Genomic DNA, 14,438 nt, shown 5'->3' on the forward strand with positions numbered 1-14,438 from the left:
AACCAACAGGCAAAAGATTCCTGCTAAAAAGTTTTATACAATTAAAATATACATGCTTAGCATTTTACATTCAAGAGCTCTTAAGTACAAAAGCCTTCTTTACTTGGTTATATAACACTGGCACACCAAATATGATTTAGTTGTTCTTGATTTAAAAGACTAGACCTTTTTACACAGGCTTTAAAATTGCATATAGAAAGCAAGTCACATGTAGAACATGATATACTGACTTATATTAAAAAAAGCAAAACAAGTGCTTTAGTTGTAAAAATATATACATACATTTGGAAATCTGTTATTTAAACAGCAGATTTATGATAATTTTAGAATGTAAAATAGTAAGTTAAGTGCAAGTAGACTTTTTTAAATAGTTCTATATAGAATTCCATTTCATACAAAAATAGACATCCATATATTTTACTTCTGTGGCAAATAGGGTTATGGGTTTTTATTTGCTTAAGGATGAATCCTGTTTGGGTGCACTGGAATAGTTACAGCTTTTGGAAACTAAAATAGCTTTGTTTTTCACTAATCTAAACTCTTTAAATAGTTATAGAAATACATACCCTGAATATACAAATAAGGAAAAAAATATTACATATTCAATAAAGTAGATTAATTTAGTGACATGCAAAATGAAGATACCAGTGAACTAAGGGACTTCTATTCCACTTGAGGTGTTAACAGCCCTACAAGTGTCTGCAGTTCCTTCCGTATTTGTCCATGTTGAGTGAGGAACGTTCTTATTACAAGCCTGCAAGAACTGCAGTCCAGTAAAGTATTTTTCTCTTCCCTGCCTTAAGTGACAGCAGGTGGGATGGCTGCATATTGCTGAAATTGAAGAAACTGCAAGCATGCTGGACTGGTCTTCATTAGTCTAATTCCTGCTCCTTTGGGCTAAGATGGACATGTTGATGAGCCAGAGGAACCTTAAAATACAGTTACACTGTTCTTTTGACATTAATCAAGTTGGAATGCAGGCTGCTAGCACTTGGCGAGTTACCTTCTGAAGGAAGACATGGCTTCAAGAACAAATTATATTGTATTAAAGTAGTCTATATACTTGAGAACAAGCTAGAGTAAAATCATCACTGTTCTAAATTCAGTAAGCCCTTGTAGAAATCTAGCCTGACCCAAGATAGCTGATTCTCTTGATATATGCATCTATGTCTATGTATTAAAAGTGATCTTCAGGGATGACTCACAATTTCACGGGTTGGACACAGCCCATGGATCTGCAAAACAAGTTCCTAAATCTGGAAATTTAGTCTTGCTAAAACAAATGAATATAAAGGCCTACCAGTAACGTTAGGAAAGTAACGGTCAGATTTTCATTATTGCCCCATTTCATATACTGAGCTGGGAATTCCAGTTCAAAGTTGTCTTTATGAACAAAATAAATTGCACTTTAGCAAGAGATACGATTTGAGGTTCAGGATCGCTTAGAGCCTGAACTGTTTCCCTTGGGACATAAAAATCCAATTCAACCTCTTTCAGGCTCGTTAGTGCATTCATACTTCAGTGAGCTTTCATCAGTTTTTGAGAGAAAGGAAAAGACAACATTTCTAAAGAGCCTTTTCCATATTATCTCTTGCAGTTCATATCCTACAAAACTTCTGTCTAGCCTTCTGCATTTACTTTAATACTTTAGATGAAAAGTAACAGCGACTTTCATAGGAGAGGCCTCTAAAAGAATCAGCTCAGAGTACAGTCCCGGTGGAAAGACATTAATTAGCTCACCCTCACATCCTCCAGATTTGAGCAAAATCCAGTTGTTTTAGGAGTTGGTGCTTTGCACAAACGAAAGCAGAGAGGATTTGCTGCATAAGGTTCCAGTGGTGCATGACTTCAGTAGTAGGTTTTTTCCTCCAGATGTTAATAAACAACATAAGGTCCATCAGTGTGGTGGGTTTTACTCACAATATTTCAATGTCCCATTTTTGTGAATGTTTGTCCTCTACTGGCTGATTCATAATGATGTGATTCTTGTCATAATAATTTCCTCCTTAAAAACAAAACAAATTCATAAAGGCAAACCATTAAAAAAGAAAAGCTCAGAAAATTCTCAATAGAATCTTTAAAAATGTGACTAAGAGGAGAATTAGCTGATAGACAGACGTTCTATGAGGGACAGGCTACTGTCTGCCCTTCCATCACTGTTTGTCTCCTTCAAACTATCATTTATAAACTTAATCCCTGAGGAGCTCTATTAATTCAGAAGCAGAGTCTACCAAAAACTTGAGTCCTCAATATACCTTTGTGCACAGAAAAAGCACCTTTAAAGAGATTTTTGGTTTTGGCATATCCTGAGATCCTACAATGTGAGTGGATTTTAAACTTACATGTTGCTAGAGTGAAAATACACAGAATTACAGCTATGGGGTATTTGGCATAAAATAACCATTTCAACCCCAGATTTATGAAGTCTTTAAAATTTCTCTCCTTTGACTACGTGTAGCGTAGAAGTAACAGTGCATTTGTACCATGCCATAAATAAAAATCCACTAAAAGAAATGCGTGTTCTAAAAAGCGATCAAATGGTATCTCCCCACTCCAGCCTTCAACATTGTGCAGTAATCTAGGCAGCACAGCTTTCAGATACTGCAAGAATTGCTATCAGTATTACCAACTGGGATTTCACTTCTCATCTAATCGCTTAGTGTCACTATTTATCAATTAATAATGGTGCTTTAACTCCTTAGTTATGGAAGCCAGAAATGCTCTATTAGTTTAAAATCACTGAGCTGAGAATTCATTATCAGTAAGTTTGAGGTGCAAAGGTCAGATCTGTAATGGCCAGCAGGACACTTACTATAAAGGTTGATAACTTCAGATGTGGGGTGTGCCATTACCCTGGTCTGTAAACCCTGCAGGGGTGTTAGGCCATCAGTTAATTCACTTAGTCCTTCCATCTGAGAAGGCAGCACCATGGAGCCCCCAGCCTCATAACCAGACACTGTGAAGTCACTGTCCCACCACTTTTCCTTAGGGATAAAACCTTAGCACCAGCAGCGGGGCTGCAACAAGTTGTGCATGAGGAACAGGCAGTCTCCAGTGAGGTTGTTCTACCATGATGGGTCAGTAGGACTCAGACGTTAGCAATGAGAATTCTCACCAGCTTGAAAACATTAGGAGCAAGCACTTTTCTCTTTTAGGCACACCTATTCTGTGGTGGTGTTTTTTCCACCACCATTGTGTCTTCTGTAACTGCCATTTCTTACTATCAGCACTACTGAATTCCCTGAAGTAGAATAGCTGATTTGATAAAAGTAAACCTCTGGGATCAAACAGTAAGGTCCCCCCAGACTCGTCACACTGTCAAGCAACTGAACATAAAACTAGCAAGGCAGGATACAGTATTTAATCATAGGTACAAAGGAGCTGGAATACTGCAACTGGCCACAATCCTAAATGCATTTAGAACATGTAAGGGTTGATTTCGTTTGTTTGTTTTTTTATATACCTTTAATATCAAGCACCAGTTGGTCGCTCAGGTATGAGCTGATGGTTCCATCCTCGTTGAGTCTCCACTTTTGCCTTTCCTTCCCATGTTCTGCCCAGAGTGCGACTTTGGCTCCAGGCACGTCTCTGCCACCAATGACATCCAGACAGGCATTGTTAGCCTAAGAAGCAAGAAGAAAAGTGAGATCCAGGCCACAAAGCTTCAGTTTTGTGTCTGACTTACTTCTGTTTCAGGCACTGAAAATATTATAGTAATCATGCTATAGTTGGTAATGTTCCTGGCGAGTAAGCCAGGAACAGATTATTCAGCAATTGACTAGTTGCCCAATCACAGAAGGTGGTCTTTGTTACTTTAGTTATTTCTTATGTTAAGTCAACAGTTTTTTTTATATTAAAAACAGACCATCAAGGGCAGCATTAATACAAAAACACAGCCTTTCTTTGTGTATTCCTTTCCAGAGAAATTCCTAACTATTTAGAGATAAATGTTCTTAAATGTGAGACTTTAGACAAAAAACAGATTCCTACTTACAAGAACATCAGTGCCACTAGACAGATATTGTCCAATTTGCCAAAGCAGACAGAGCACGTCTGTCTATACACAGTAGGAAGATGTAGGTTATAGAAGTTTTGGTTCAACATGCCTAGGAGAGGCCAAAAGCTATCCCAGTGTTAATGCTAGTTTCTTTTAGAAATCCAGGTGTTACAACCCACTTCCAGCATCTGGAAACTCACCTTGGATTTGAAGAGTCCACGACAGTAGTGCCAGAGCTGGGTATTCTTGCCATTGTATGGAGAGACGCACACTGATGTTGCTCTTATATCTGCTAGGCTTCCAGCAACTGTCAGGTATTTACCATGGGCTCGGTTCTTGATTCTGAGGTACACTGCTGGCTGAAATGGTGTGAAGGAAGACAGTTAACACCACACAGATTCAAAAAGTTGATGCCAGAATGCCTCCCCTCCATCTTATGTTAGTTTTCTAAAGTATATGTTGCGTTCCCCAGTTCCAGATGATTATGTAAAATACTTTATTTTAGTGGAAATGAATGTGCATGTAAGGCAGCACTAAATGTTTTTCACATGCAGACAGACAGCTATATGCAGCAATAGCAGTTTTTATTTAAGTGTATTTCTGTCTATAGAACTAATTCCTGTGATATGCAAATAGCTTTAGTTCACATTTCATTCACTCCAAGGCCAGTAAATGGGGTATAATCCACAAGCTTTTTTTACTCTCTGAACACAGAACTTGCTGAGTCACCTATCCAGCAACTTCAACACCATTAACTGGAATATGTGGCTGAGAAGTTTCACCATTGCCTTTGAACATACACAGACAAAAGAGTACTCAAATGGCATCTCCTTTTACTCAGCTTACTCAAAAAATAAGGAGATTCTGTAGGGCTACTACAGGATTTGTGGTTTTGCTCCATTATTCACAGATTTTGGAGCAAATAAAGGAAAGGGAACTATAAAGGGCAGCTCCCCCCACATGCCAAATTCTTCTGGGAGCTTTGAACCTCCTTTTTCTGTAATAAAACAAACCCTACATTAAGAGACAATAAAGCCTCCATCCTACCAAGCATCCATGAATTCATATAACATATTCATCCATGTATTCATATATATATTGTGTATTCTTTACAGGGAAGGGATCATATTTGGAAGGTCACTGAGCAAAACTGTTGTGTCTCATCTTGCGTTAGTTTCAAGTGTTTAGCTTTTCTTGCAGTACCTATTACACCAGCAGACTTGACACAGAAAGGACGAGGAAATATAAAGTGGTAACAAGTTTGTAGTAGTATTCCAGTCTAAAAAAAAGAAAACCTAACATATTCCCACAGAAGTGTCAAGCATGAACAGCAGACTGCACAAACTCAAGGAAGCCGTGTCTGCAGGATTTAAAATAAAAACAAAAATAAAAAGCAGCATACAAACTCCAAATGCCAAAAACCCCAGCAAAATACCTGAGGTACTACTTATAACATTGCTCACTGTTGCAATATAAAAAAGGATGCTACTGAATACAAAAGCTCTTCAGATTAGTGTCTGAAGAGAGAATTCTGTTTTTAAGATCAGCACAAATTATTTTATTGTTATTTGCAAAAACAGAGCCAAAATGGGATCCTTTGGTAGTTACCACTTCCAAGGAATTCCAGGGAACTGTCAACTTCCTAGACTAACAAATCATTTTTGTTAAAATTTCCTTCCTTTTCCAGTGGGGAAGCATGTAATGCATAAATAACGATAAAGATGATCGTGTTTGTTCACTGTAACATCTCCCCAGTTGAATCTATTATTTAAAAATAAAGCAGCATTCATCATGAAGTGGAGACAAGTTATTCTGTGAGCAGCAGAGCTACTGAAAACTCTTCTGTGGAGTTACTGCTCACATTCCCTTCCACTCTCCCGTTCCCTATCTTCCAGGACACAGCGCTCCCACAGCTATGTGCGGCTGGGCACACAGCAGCACGTGCTTTGGCTGTTTTAGAGCTCATCTGTGTCCCTGATTACCTGCCACCCCTCGGAAAGGTGAAGGGTCAGAATTAGAAATTGGCATTACTTGGTGTGAGGTAAGGATGGAGAACCCTGGTGGGACTGCAAAAACTTTGCTTCTTTTGGAAATCCGGGCTACAGCAAACTTGTTCTTGCTTCTATTAATGTTAATTATAAAACAAGCCAATATAGAATTGGTTTTCTCATTATATGTTTATATTTTTATATTACAAAAATGTAAAAATAGCATATCTAGAGAACATGCTAATGAGCCGTTCAGAAAAGCAAAACTTGACTCCAAGAAACAAGGAATTATTTTCATTTAGGAACCTAATATAGATCTCAGTAACTGCCAGTGGCGGAATTTTCTGCTACAGTAATCTTCTGGTATGTCCTTTTGGCTGTCATCATTTGGCCTGATTTAAGGAGTACGATGTGCAGCATTATACTCAGTGGTACAACTGATACTTTCGCATTAACCCCCATCAAAAAAAAGTCATAGAATCACAGCATGGTTTGGGTTGGAAGGGTCCCTTAAGGATTATTCAATTCCAACCCCCCTTTATGTTGGGGGCCCCAGAACTGAATGCAGGGCTCCAGGTGGGGTCTCACAAGAGCAGAGCAGAGGGGTGTAATCACCTCTCTTGCCCTGCTGGTCAGGCTTCTTTTGATGCAGCCCAGGACATGGTTGGCTTTCTGGGCTGCAAGCGCACATTGCCAGCTCACGTTGAGCTTCTCATCAACCAACACCCCCAGGTCCTTCCCGTCAGGGCTGCTCTCACTCTCATTCTCCACCCAGCTTGTATTTGTGCTTGGGATTGCCCCTGCCCAGGTGCACAAGTCCCTATACACTCTTACAGTACCTGCTTCACAGGACGAAGGGAGCCGATGACTTTCCAGCGACTGTATTCACTCCAGTTGGAAATCTCACTGGGCTCCAGCAGAATCTGCTTTCCTAAAAAATTACATCCTTCATATGCAATCCACCTGGATACAGAAAACAGAACGTGAAAGACTACATGTTAACTATAACAAAACTAAACTAGGGGCTTATGTTCAGGGCTGTGCTCTTGAAAGCCCCCAGACCTCCCCACAGCAGGGACACTAGCAAAGCTGCATTACCATGCCCCAGAATAGCATCTGTTTTAGTGGTTTAGCTGTTTTCTGTCTAAATGAAGACATGTTTGCTGTTTGCCTACCTCAGACTTGTAGGCTCCTCCTTTCTTCCCCAAGCTTCTCCCACAAATTTGTGAATCTCAAATTTGAGAACCTAGATGGGATTACTACAGGTTGCAGTGGGCGTGCATTAGGAAACCAGGAAGCCACACGTCAAGACAACAGTGATAGCAGCATTGCGTGGTTGTACATAATAATTATGAGAGGATTTTGATCAGTGTTTTCTTTTATAATAACTAAAACTATAAAAAAATCCAATTGTCTGGAATATAAAAATACATAAAAAATATTTACTCCAAAACCCATAAATTGCTGTAACAGACTTTACTGTAGTGAACATATCTGCATGTGAACATGGCCAAAACATTTAACAGAGTTAAAGTGCCAGCACATACAGATCCTTTTTATCTGGACATCTGCTCAGTAGTTACTGTGTTGCTGCTTACAAAGGCAGCCTCAGGATTATAGATCAGTTTTGTTTAAATCAATAGGACATTGTTGTGCAGACAGTGAACCTAAATGTTTGATTCATTAACTCATTGGAACACAAAGCAAATACTGGTTTCCCCAGTTACCTGTTCTACAGGTCAGCTGCCAAGAACTTGAGGGATGGCTGCACTCTTTGTTTGTTTTAAGTCAGTGAGAAAACATCCACAAACAGTACTCACAGCACCTGTAATTTACTTTCCCCATTGCGCATAACTTGGAGGAGCAGCCAGCCAGCATTGCTTAGGAGGCTGACCCTCCATGGAGGAATCGTCCAACAGTGATCTGTCCCTTAGTGAGACCTTACCACTGTTTCTTCAAATTAAGTCGCATACCTCCTGAATAACAGGTATTCAGAGCAGCTTGACAACCACTAGGCGTTCCTTGTACTTCTAACATATTTCTGACTTTTTTCTTGTGATACTTCCTGTAAAGTCACTGAAAATTCACTGTTAATGTTTTTCTCGGGATATTGAACAGTCTCATTCGAAATCAGTTTCTGTTGCCAAAGCATATGTTTATGCTGGTAATTTGCTGACACTGACAAAACTTATCTGGGCTCTCACGTGGACCAGCAAGCCCCCACTATTCCATCTTTCTCAGACCCTGGAGGACCTCGGTCCCCAGCCCTTTTCAGCAAACCACAACCTAGGCTTGTGCCATTTCTCACTGAGGTGATCAGTTGGCTCAGGAAGGATCCTCATACCTCAGCACAGCAGCAAGATGCCATCGCACAGACATAAATCTTACTCTGTCACTTGTTTAAAGCTGACAGTAGGCTTCAGGGCAAGGAGCCCAAACACCCTCTTAATCTGCTTCCTGAACTCTTGGTTACAGATAAGGCAAACCAACACTCTAGGACTGGAAGTCTCCCACAATCACCTGTCACACCCTCGGTCTTTGAGCTACCTATTTGCAGTGTAGGATGAGAACAGACTGTGGAGGTCTGTTTCCTGGGGAGCACCGTGAGGAACTCAGAGAAAGCCCAGCCAAGCACCTTTTCATTCTGCCCTGACTCTTCACAGAGACAGGAACCAGCTAACCCAGTTGGGATGCTCAGGAACAAACAGGAAGGTGGGGAAGGGGCTGGAACCTTGCAATTACTCTCCCGTGCTTTTCTACTATGTGGTCCTGAAGCCCTCACCCTTCCTTTACAGCCACACACCTGATGAGATGGCAGAAAAAGCTCACAGAGAGATACTACCCCACGGGAAGCACTTTAGAGTGTAACACCTCTATAGAGGTATTTCCCACCTGAAATAAGTCAGGTGTTACTCTCAGCAACAGACTTTCCTCCTCCAAACTAGCATCACAGATCAACGTGGAACATGAATGCTGTTCTCAGTCTTAAACTGCAGCTGCCTGCCACTGCCATTTGGGGCACCTAAAGACAACAGCAGCAGATGATCACTCACTCTATGTATTTTCAGAATGGGCTCAGGACTGAAGCGGCATAGATGCTAGGGACTAGAATGCATTGTAAATTGACAAAGCTCTGTGGTGAAAGCGATATGGGCCCACTGCTACAGTCAATAGCTGGTGACTGTTGTTACAGAAAAGGAGGCTCAATTCTTAGCCAACGTTTCAAGAAAAAGCATGTGTGAAATGTCTGAAAGAAAACAGTCCACACGCAGTGCTCTGGAGCATCAGCTAGGTTAGGCTTAGGCTTTGTACCAACCTCTAAGAATCAGAGGAGCATGCAGCAGTGTTACCACATATCTATAGACGGGTTTTAACTTCTACATGGTAACAGACTCAATGAGTTTGCAAAATTCATCGCAAGAATCACAACAGAGGTGTATGTAAGCAGTGAACAAACAGTCTACATGAATTCCTTGCCTAATTAGTTCAAATTTTGCATGATTTTGTGTCATCCCATAAGACCTCTGAAGACAATTACAGCCTTGTGTATGTGAATGCCATGAGAGGTGGGAAGAAGGTTAAAAATGAATGCAGGAAGTGTGTGTCACATTTGAAGAACAGCAGTTTCCAGTCGGCCCCAGTTGCAAGACTCGGCAAGTTCTTTGTTCCTGCTGTCGAAGTGCAGGCCTGAAACTTGGCCAAGACAGAATACTTGGGAGCTTCTCCAGAAGGTGAAAGGGGGAGAAGGGAAAGGTTGGAAGGTCACTTCCGCAGATGCAAGATGGTTTTCACAGAAGAGGCTGGGTGTTTAATCAGTCATAGGGAGGGGGTTAAACTAACAACAGAAGCAAATTACTGCTCCAGCTGTCCGATCTGCCCTAAGCCTCCCTCACAAGTCACTGACTCTGTGGCAGCTAAACAGCTTGTCAAGCTTCACTGAACCACTGTGGTGGTTTATGTTAAATCACTTCAGTTTACAGCAGGTATTTTACAACCAGTTAATAGAGGCAGACTGAGTTTACCTGTCTTCGTGAGTCAGGAATCAAAACTGATCTACTTTTGGCTCCTGGCTTGAACAACAGGCTCTATTGTTCATTATGCATAGGGATAAAAGGATGGTTCTTAACAGGGGAAAAATGCATCCCCTGCCCAGAGTTCTTGTTCATTTCAGGTCTTGGTACAAAAGGTGAATCTAGCATTCAACAATGTTTTAGGATTTTGAAATGTCTTAAAATAACAGAATGTAAAATGCATCCTATGAAAAAAAGGCAGCAGTTGTGAGAAAACACATGCTCAGTATTAGCTCCTACAATATCAAGAATATTTCTTCCATACTCACAATCCACTTCTCACCCATACAGACTGAGTGTAAAAATGAAGATCCTCATTCAAAACGGAATTGATGGGTTTGGTGAAGTGCAGCTCTCTGCCCTTGCAGCATTCCAGAGCAAACAGACTGATGGAGGGCTCAGCAAAAACCTTGGGGGAGGGTGAAAAAACGCAAAATTTTACTCAGAGTTAACTTCAGTAGTTAAGTATGGTACACACATTTTGCCACTTTGATTTCATTTCTACATGCTTTTGGTTTAGATCATGCTCCCTCAGCAAATGTAGCAGCAAAGAAAAAAAAAGTGCATCTACCAACAAAGCACAAACAGCTGAAACATACTGGATTTATCAGTGGCTTTGTCATCAGAGTGTAGTTCCCCACTGACACAAGCCAGAGACTGAGTCACATAGAGATGCAGAGGAGCCTCTGTTTGCATTTGAAAAATCTCTCTATGATCTGGTCTGTATTGTCAGGCTCTTGATTGCTTTTCAAAAATCCAGTTTATTTACTGCTGGAACAGGTTATGGTAGTAGTTTTCAGGGTGATCTGCAGATTGCTTCTATAGTAATGAGGCAAAACACAAGTCTATTGTCCCGAGACTTACATTAGCTATTCAGTGGTTTGTTCACTGAAAAAATCTTAGGGATCTGCAAATTGAAAAGGACTCAAAGCATCAAAACTATAAAGTTCTCAATGTTTTTAACAGACAGTTCTATTTTTCTTCTGACAGCCATGAAAAATTAACATTATTAGTAACCGCTTCAATCCTGTTTAGAATTGCGACATTTTTCACTTTTGTCTTTCTCTACAGCTGAGAGATTTCTTATGAAAGCAAATAAAAAGATCAGTTTGCATAAAATTGTGGTACAGCTGTAAGATAGCAGAAAAGCAGAGGGGGAAAAGATTTAAATATAAAAAGTCTGTGCCTTAGTACAAGGAACACTTGTATCTTTTTTCAGCATTTTAAAGCTGAAGAACGCTGAAATCGTAAGCACTTGCAATTTATATCTTGATGCAGCTGGTAAAGGAAGAGGGAATAGGTCTGACTAACTGCTCCAATTAGCAGCCTCTCCAGGGAAGCCACCGTGTTCTTGGAAGATGTTAACTGGCGATAGCCAGCTCAGTGCAAAAGGAAGAATTTCTTTTGCAGCAAAGGTATGGCCCCAGGTGGAATGAATGAAACAAAATCTTGAATTATAGTAGATGAAGGTGCTGAGTAATTAAGAGAACCTAACTTTCATGTTTGAAGAGGCACATGTATTGTAGTGAAGTATCTCTGAAGAGCTCAGTTGTGATTCAGCACTTACAAATTTACTGGCACTGACTCAGTGCACTTGGTATGTAACTGGTTGTTAAAATCCTGCCTCAGAAAAATTGCTTTCCTCCACTGACCACTGCAGAGACAACATAAGTCATGCAACACTCCACGGACTGGGAGTTTGATGAGACTTTTTAAAGAGTTTGGGATCATCCACCTGCAGAGATTTTTTAAAAGCCTATTACACTCCTACAAAACTAATGCTACAAAACAGAAGGAGATTAAAACCCATCATTGTCTTTACTTTGAAATGCCTGTTCTTCCCATCTGCCTTCTGGTATAGCAAATGGGTCAAATTTATGACGTGTGTTTAAAGGCTTACTTTGCAATCTAGACCAACAGATCTAGTGCAGGCAGCTACTTCTCGGTTCGCTTTGCTGAGCAAGGTGCTACCACCACGCTCCAGTCTGCAAGAAGCCTGCTCACTTGGCTCCAGCTTTCACCTGAGTGGAGACCAGAAGCCGTGTCCAGAACAGGTCCAAAAGGGAGAATTTTCACAGGTGCACCAGAAGGCATGGGAAACACCATTTGGCATCCTTGCTGCTAGACACTGCTACCGAAGCCTAACATTTATCTTGCTTTTTTCCATTACATTAGAGACTGGGATACTGTGCTAGATGAACCAGTCATCTGATCCAGCAGATCCATTTATAAACCAAGCATCTGAACAGCAAACAGGTGGAGTCAATTAAAATGACTACAGGTCTCACACGGTTGAGACCTGTTTAAACTTTGATGGGCCTGCAAAAGCCGTCAGGTTTTTCAGAGTCCCAGTCTGTCAGTACGCAGCAGACATCACATCTAAGACACACACAGACAGCTGATCACAAGGACTGATATCACCCTTTCCAGTGAGACCTAAAAGGACTTCACTGGTCTTGGTGCAGACGTGAAGCACAGAAAAAAACCCACATGCTGCTGTCTCAAGCACCGAAGCTCTCATATTTCCATAACCAAATATAGAGCAACGAGCTGATTACTCACTTTATATATACCATTTTACACCAACAGCTGGCAGCAGTGACTTGGCCTGGCTTTTTTCTCTGATTTTGTTTTCTTAGCTCCATGGAAACTATCAACAGTAAAAAACAAGGTTTTGAGGCTATGCTATTACACTTCCTACAGAGACATCTTGCTTGCCACCTTCCTTGCAGGACGCTGTGGTGCATTTTCACCCATTTTCAGGCTGAAGAGCCATCACCAATAGACAAGCTGATCAGCTTACTTCACCACGGCCCAGTCCTGATGGACCACAGAAGAATGTGTATCTCCAAGGGCCAGAGGAAGGGCAACCAGGCAGAGAATACAAGAGGGGATACCTCACAGCAAGGCACTAGCTTAGATGGACTCCAGTCCCCGATTTTGAAAGGTGAGCTAAAGGCATCTACATTCACTCACAACGGGCAACTCAGTCCCATGTCTAGGTTAGGATTACCTTGGCTTCCTTTCATAGTTATCTCAAGGAAAATACCTGAAATGACATCCTTTGGAGAAAGCTTGCCAATTGCAAGAATGATAAAGCACTAAGAAATTCATTTAATCTGATCTCTGTGTATTAAGGAGCTAACTGCCTTGCCTACACCCACACCAATAGATTTGCAGGTTTTGTTTTTGCCGTTTTTAAGGCCAATGTCAGTGTTCAGGGAGAAACTTGAAAATATTTAATATATTCAAGAGGACAGTGATTAAGGAAGGCTGTATTTACATAGTATTTTCAAGGTAGAAGCACCCTTGTGAGCTTTTAAGAACAATGATATTCTTTACTTAACAGGTGTGGTAATCTATGGTTAATACACCCTATTGTGCAAGGAAAATGACAACTCTTTCTTCCCTCCCCACATTGTGATTTCAGAGGCTGAAAGTTAAGCCATTGAAATCAGCACAGTAAAAGTCTTTCGTTTAGTTCAGCTCGAACTTTCCCCTGTGTGACTTCCACCTTCACTTAATGGAGAGAAGCTGTGCACCACAAATTTTTCACAATTCAGAACAGAATTTTATACTTTTGCAGTTCAGAAAAAAACTGCAAAAGCAGCCCTGAAGCATTTGATACTAAACAAAGATCAGTGCAAGGTGAGCTTCCTTTCAAATGCCTTTTCCTTGCAGTGTAAGGCTTAGGTGCCTGATTCATGGAAATAAAATAGTGTAGAGGTACAAAGAAGTTAACCAAAAGGTGCTACAGCTGAAAACCAAGTGCACATGGGGATTTGCACACATGCTTATAATAAAAACTATAGTTTTAGTGAAAGATAACATATGAATAATTTTAATAATGAATTTTGTCAAAATTATTACTAATCATCCTGCTGAGAAGGGCTCACCCCCATAACATACTTTTCTTGCACTTTTTTTTTTTTTGGCAAACATAGATTTTGAGAATTTGAATGTGAAAACCCAATAAAGTCAAAGAAAGAAATCCACAGGACTAAAACGTGACTGCAAGCCCGTCACGACAAGGGTTGGGACATTTCCCCATTTGTGGCCCTGCTGACCTGCTGCAAACAGCCTTTGCCAGAGTCTTAACTGGAGGAGCTTCAATAGCTGTATTATAACATGCTTGGAAAAATCTTTATTTTTCAGTCTTGGCTAGCTTATTACGTTCAAATGTCTTTGCTGAAGTTGTGCTCGACTGGCTACTCCCCTCGGTGTGGGAAGGACGCCTGGCTGAGGGAAATGAATGCAGTGCTGGAAGACAGGAACACCCATGGTCCAGCCCCAGCCACATCAGATGACTCATGACCTGGCCCTGGGAAACACTGATTGCTTTCTGTATCTTATTTTATTATTTACCTCACAGGAATGCTGGGA

General features: G+C 40.8%; 1 protein-coding gene across 2 annotated transcripts in view; it reads right to left on the reverse strand.

Moving 5' to 3' along the window:
- Positions 1–19: 19 nt before the first annotated feature.
- CRYBG3 (crystallin beta-gamma domain containing 3) overlaps positions 20–14,438 on the reverse strand; it is a 95,931-nt gene continuing 81,512 nt past the window's right edge. For both annotated transcript variants that reach the window (XM_035540496.2, XM_035540498.2), the window contains exons 18-22: positions 10,325–10,464; positions 6,825–6,948; positions 4,198–4,356; positions 3,464–3,623; positions 20–2,005 (exon numbers count right to left, since the gene is read on the reverse strand). In XM_035540496.2, coding sequence (XP_035396389.1) covers positions 1,917–2,005; positions 3,464–3,623; positions 4,198–4,356; positions 6,825–6,948; positions 10,325–10,464 — 672 coding nt within the window. In that variant the 3' untranslated portion in view covers positions 20–1,916. The remainder of the gene's footprint in view (positions 2,006–3,463; positions 3,624–4,197; positions 4,357–6,824; positions 6,949–10,324; positions 10,465–14,438) is intronic.

Source organism: Cygnus atratus, chromosome 1, assembly GCF_013377495.2.
Source record: "Cygnus atratus isolate AKBS03 ecotype Queensland, Australia chromosome 1, CAtr_DNAZoo_HiC_assembly, whole genome shotgun sequence".
Classification (NCBI taxonomy): Eukaryota; Metazoa; Chordata; class Aves; order Anseriformes; family Anatidae; genus Cygnus; species Cygnus atratus.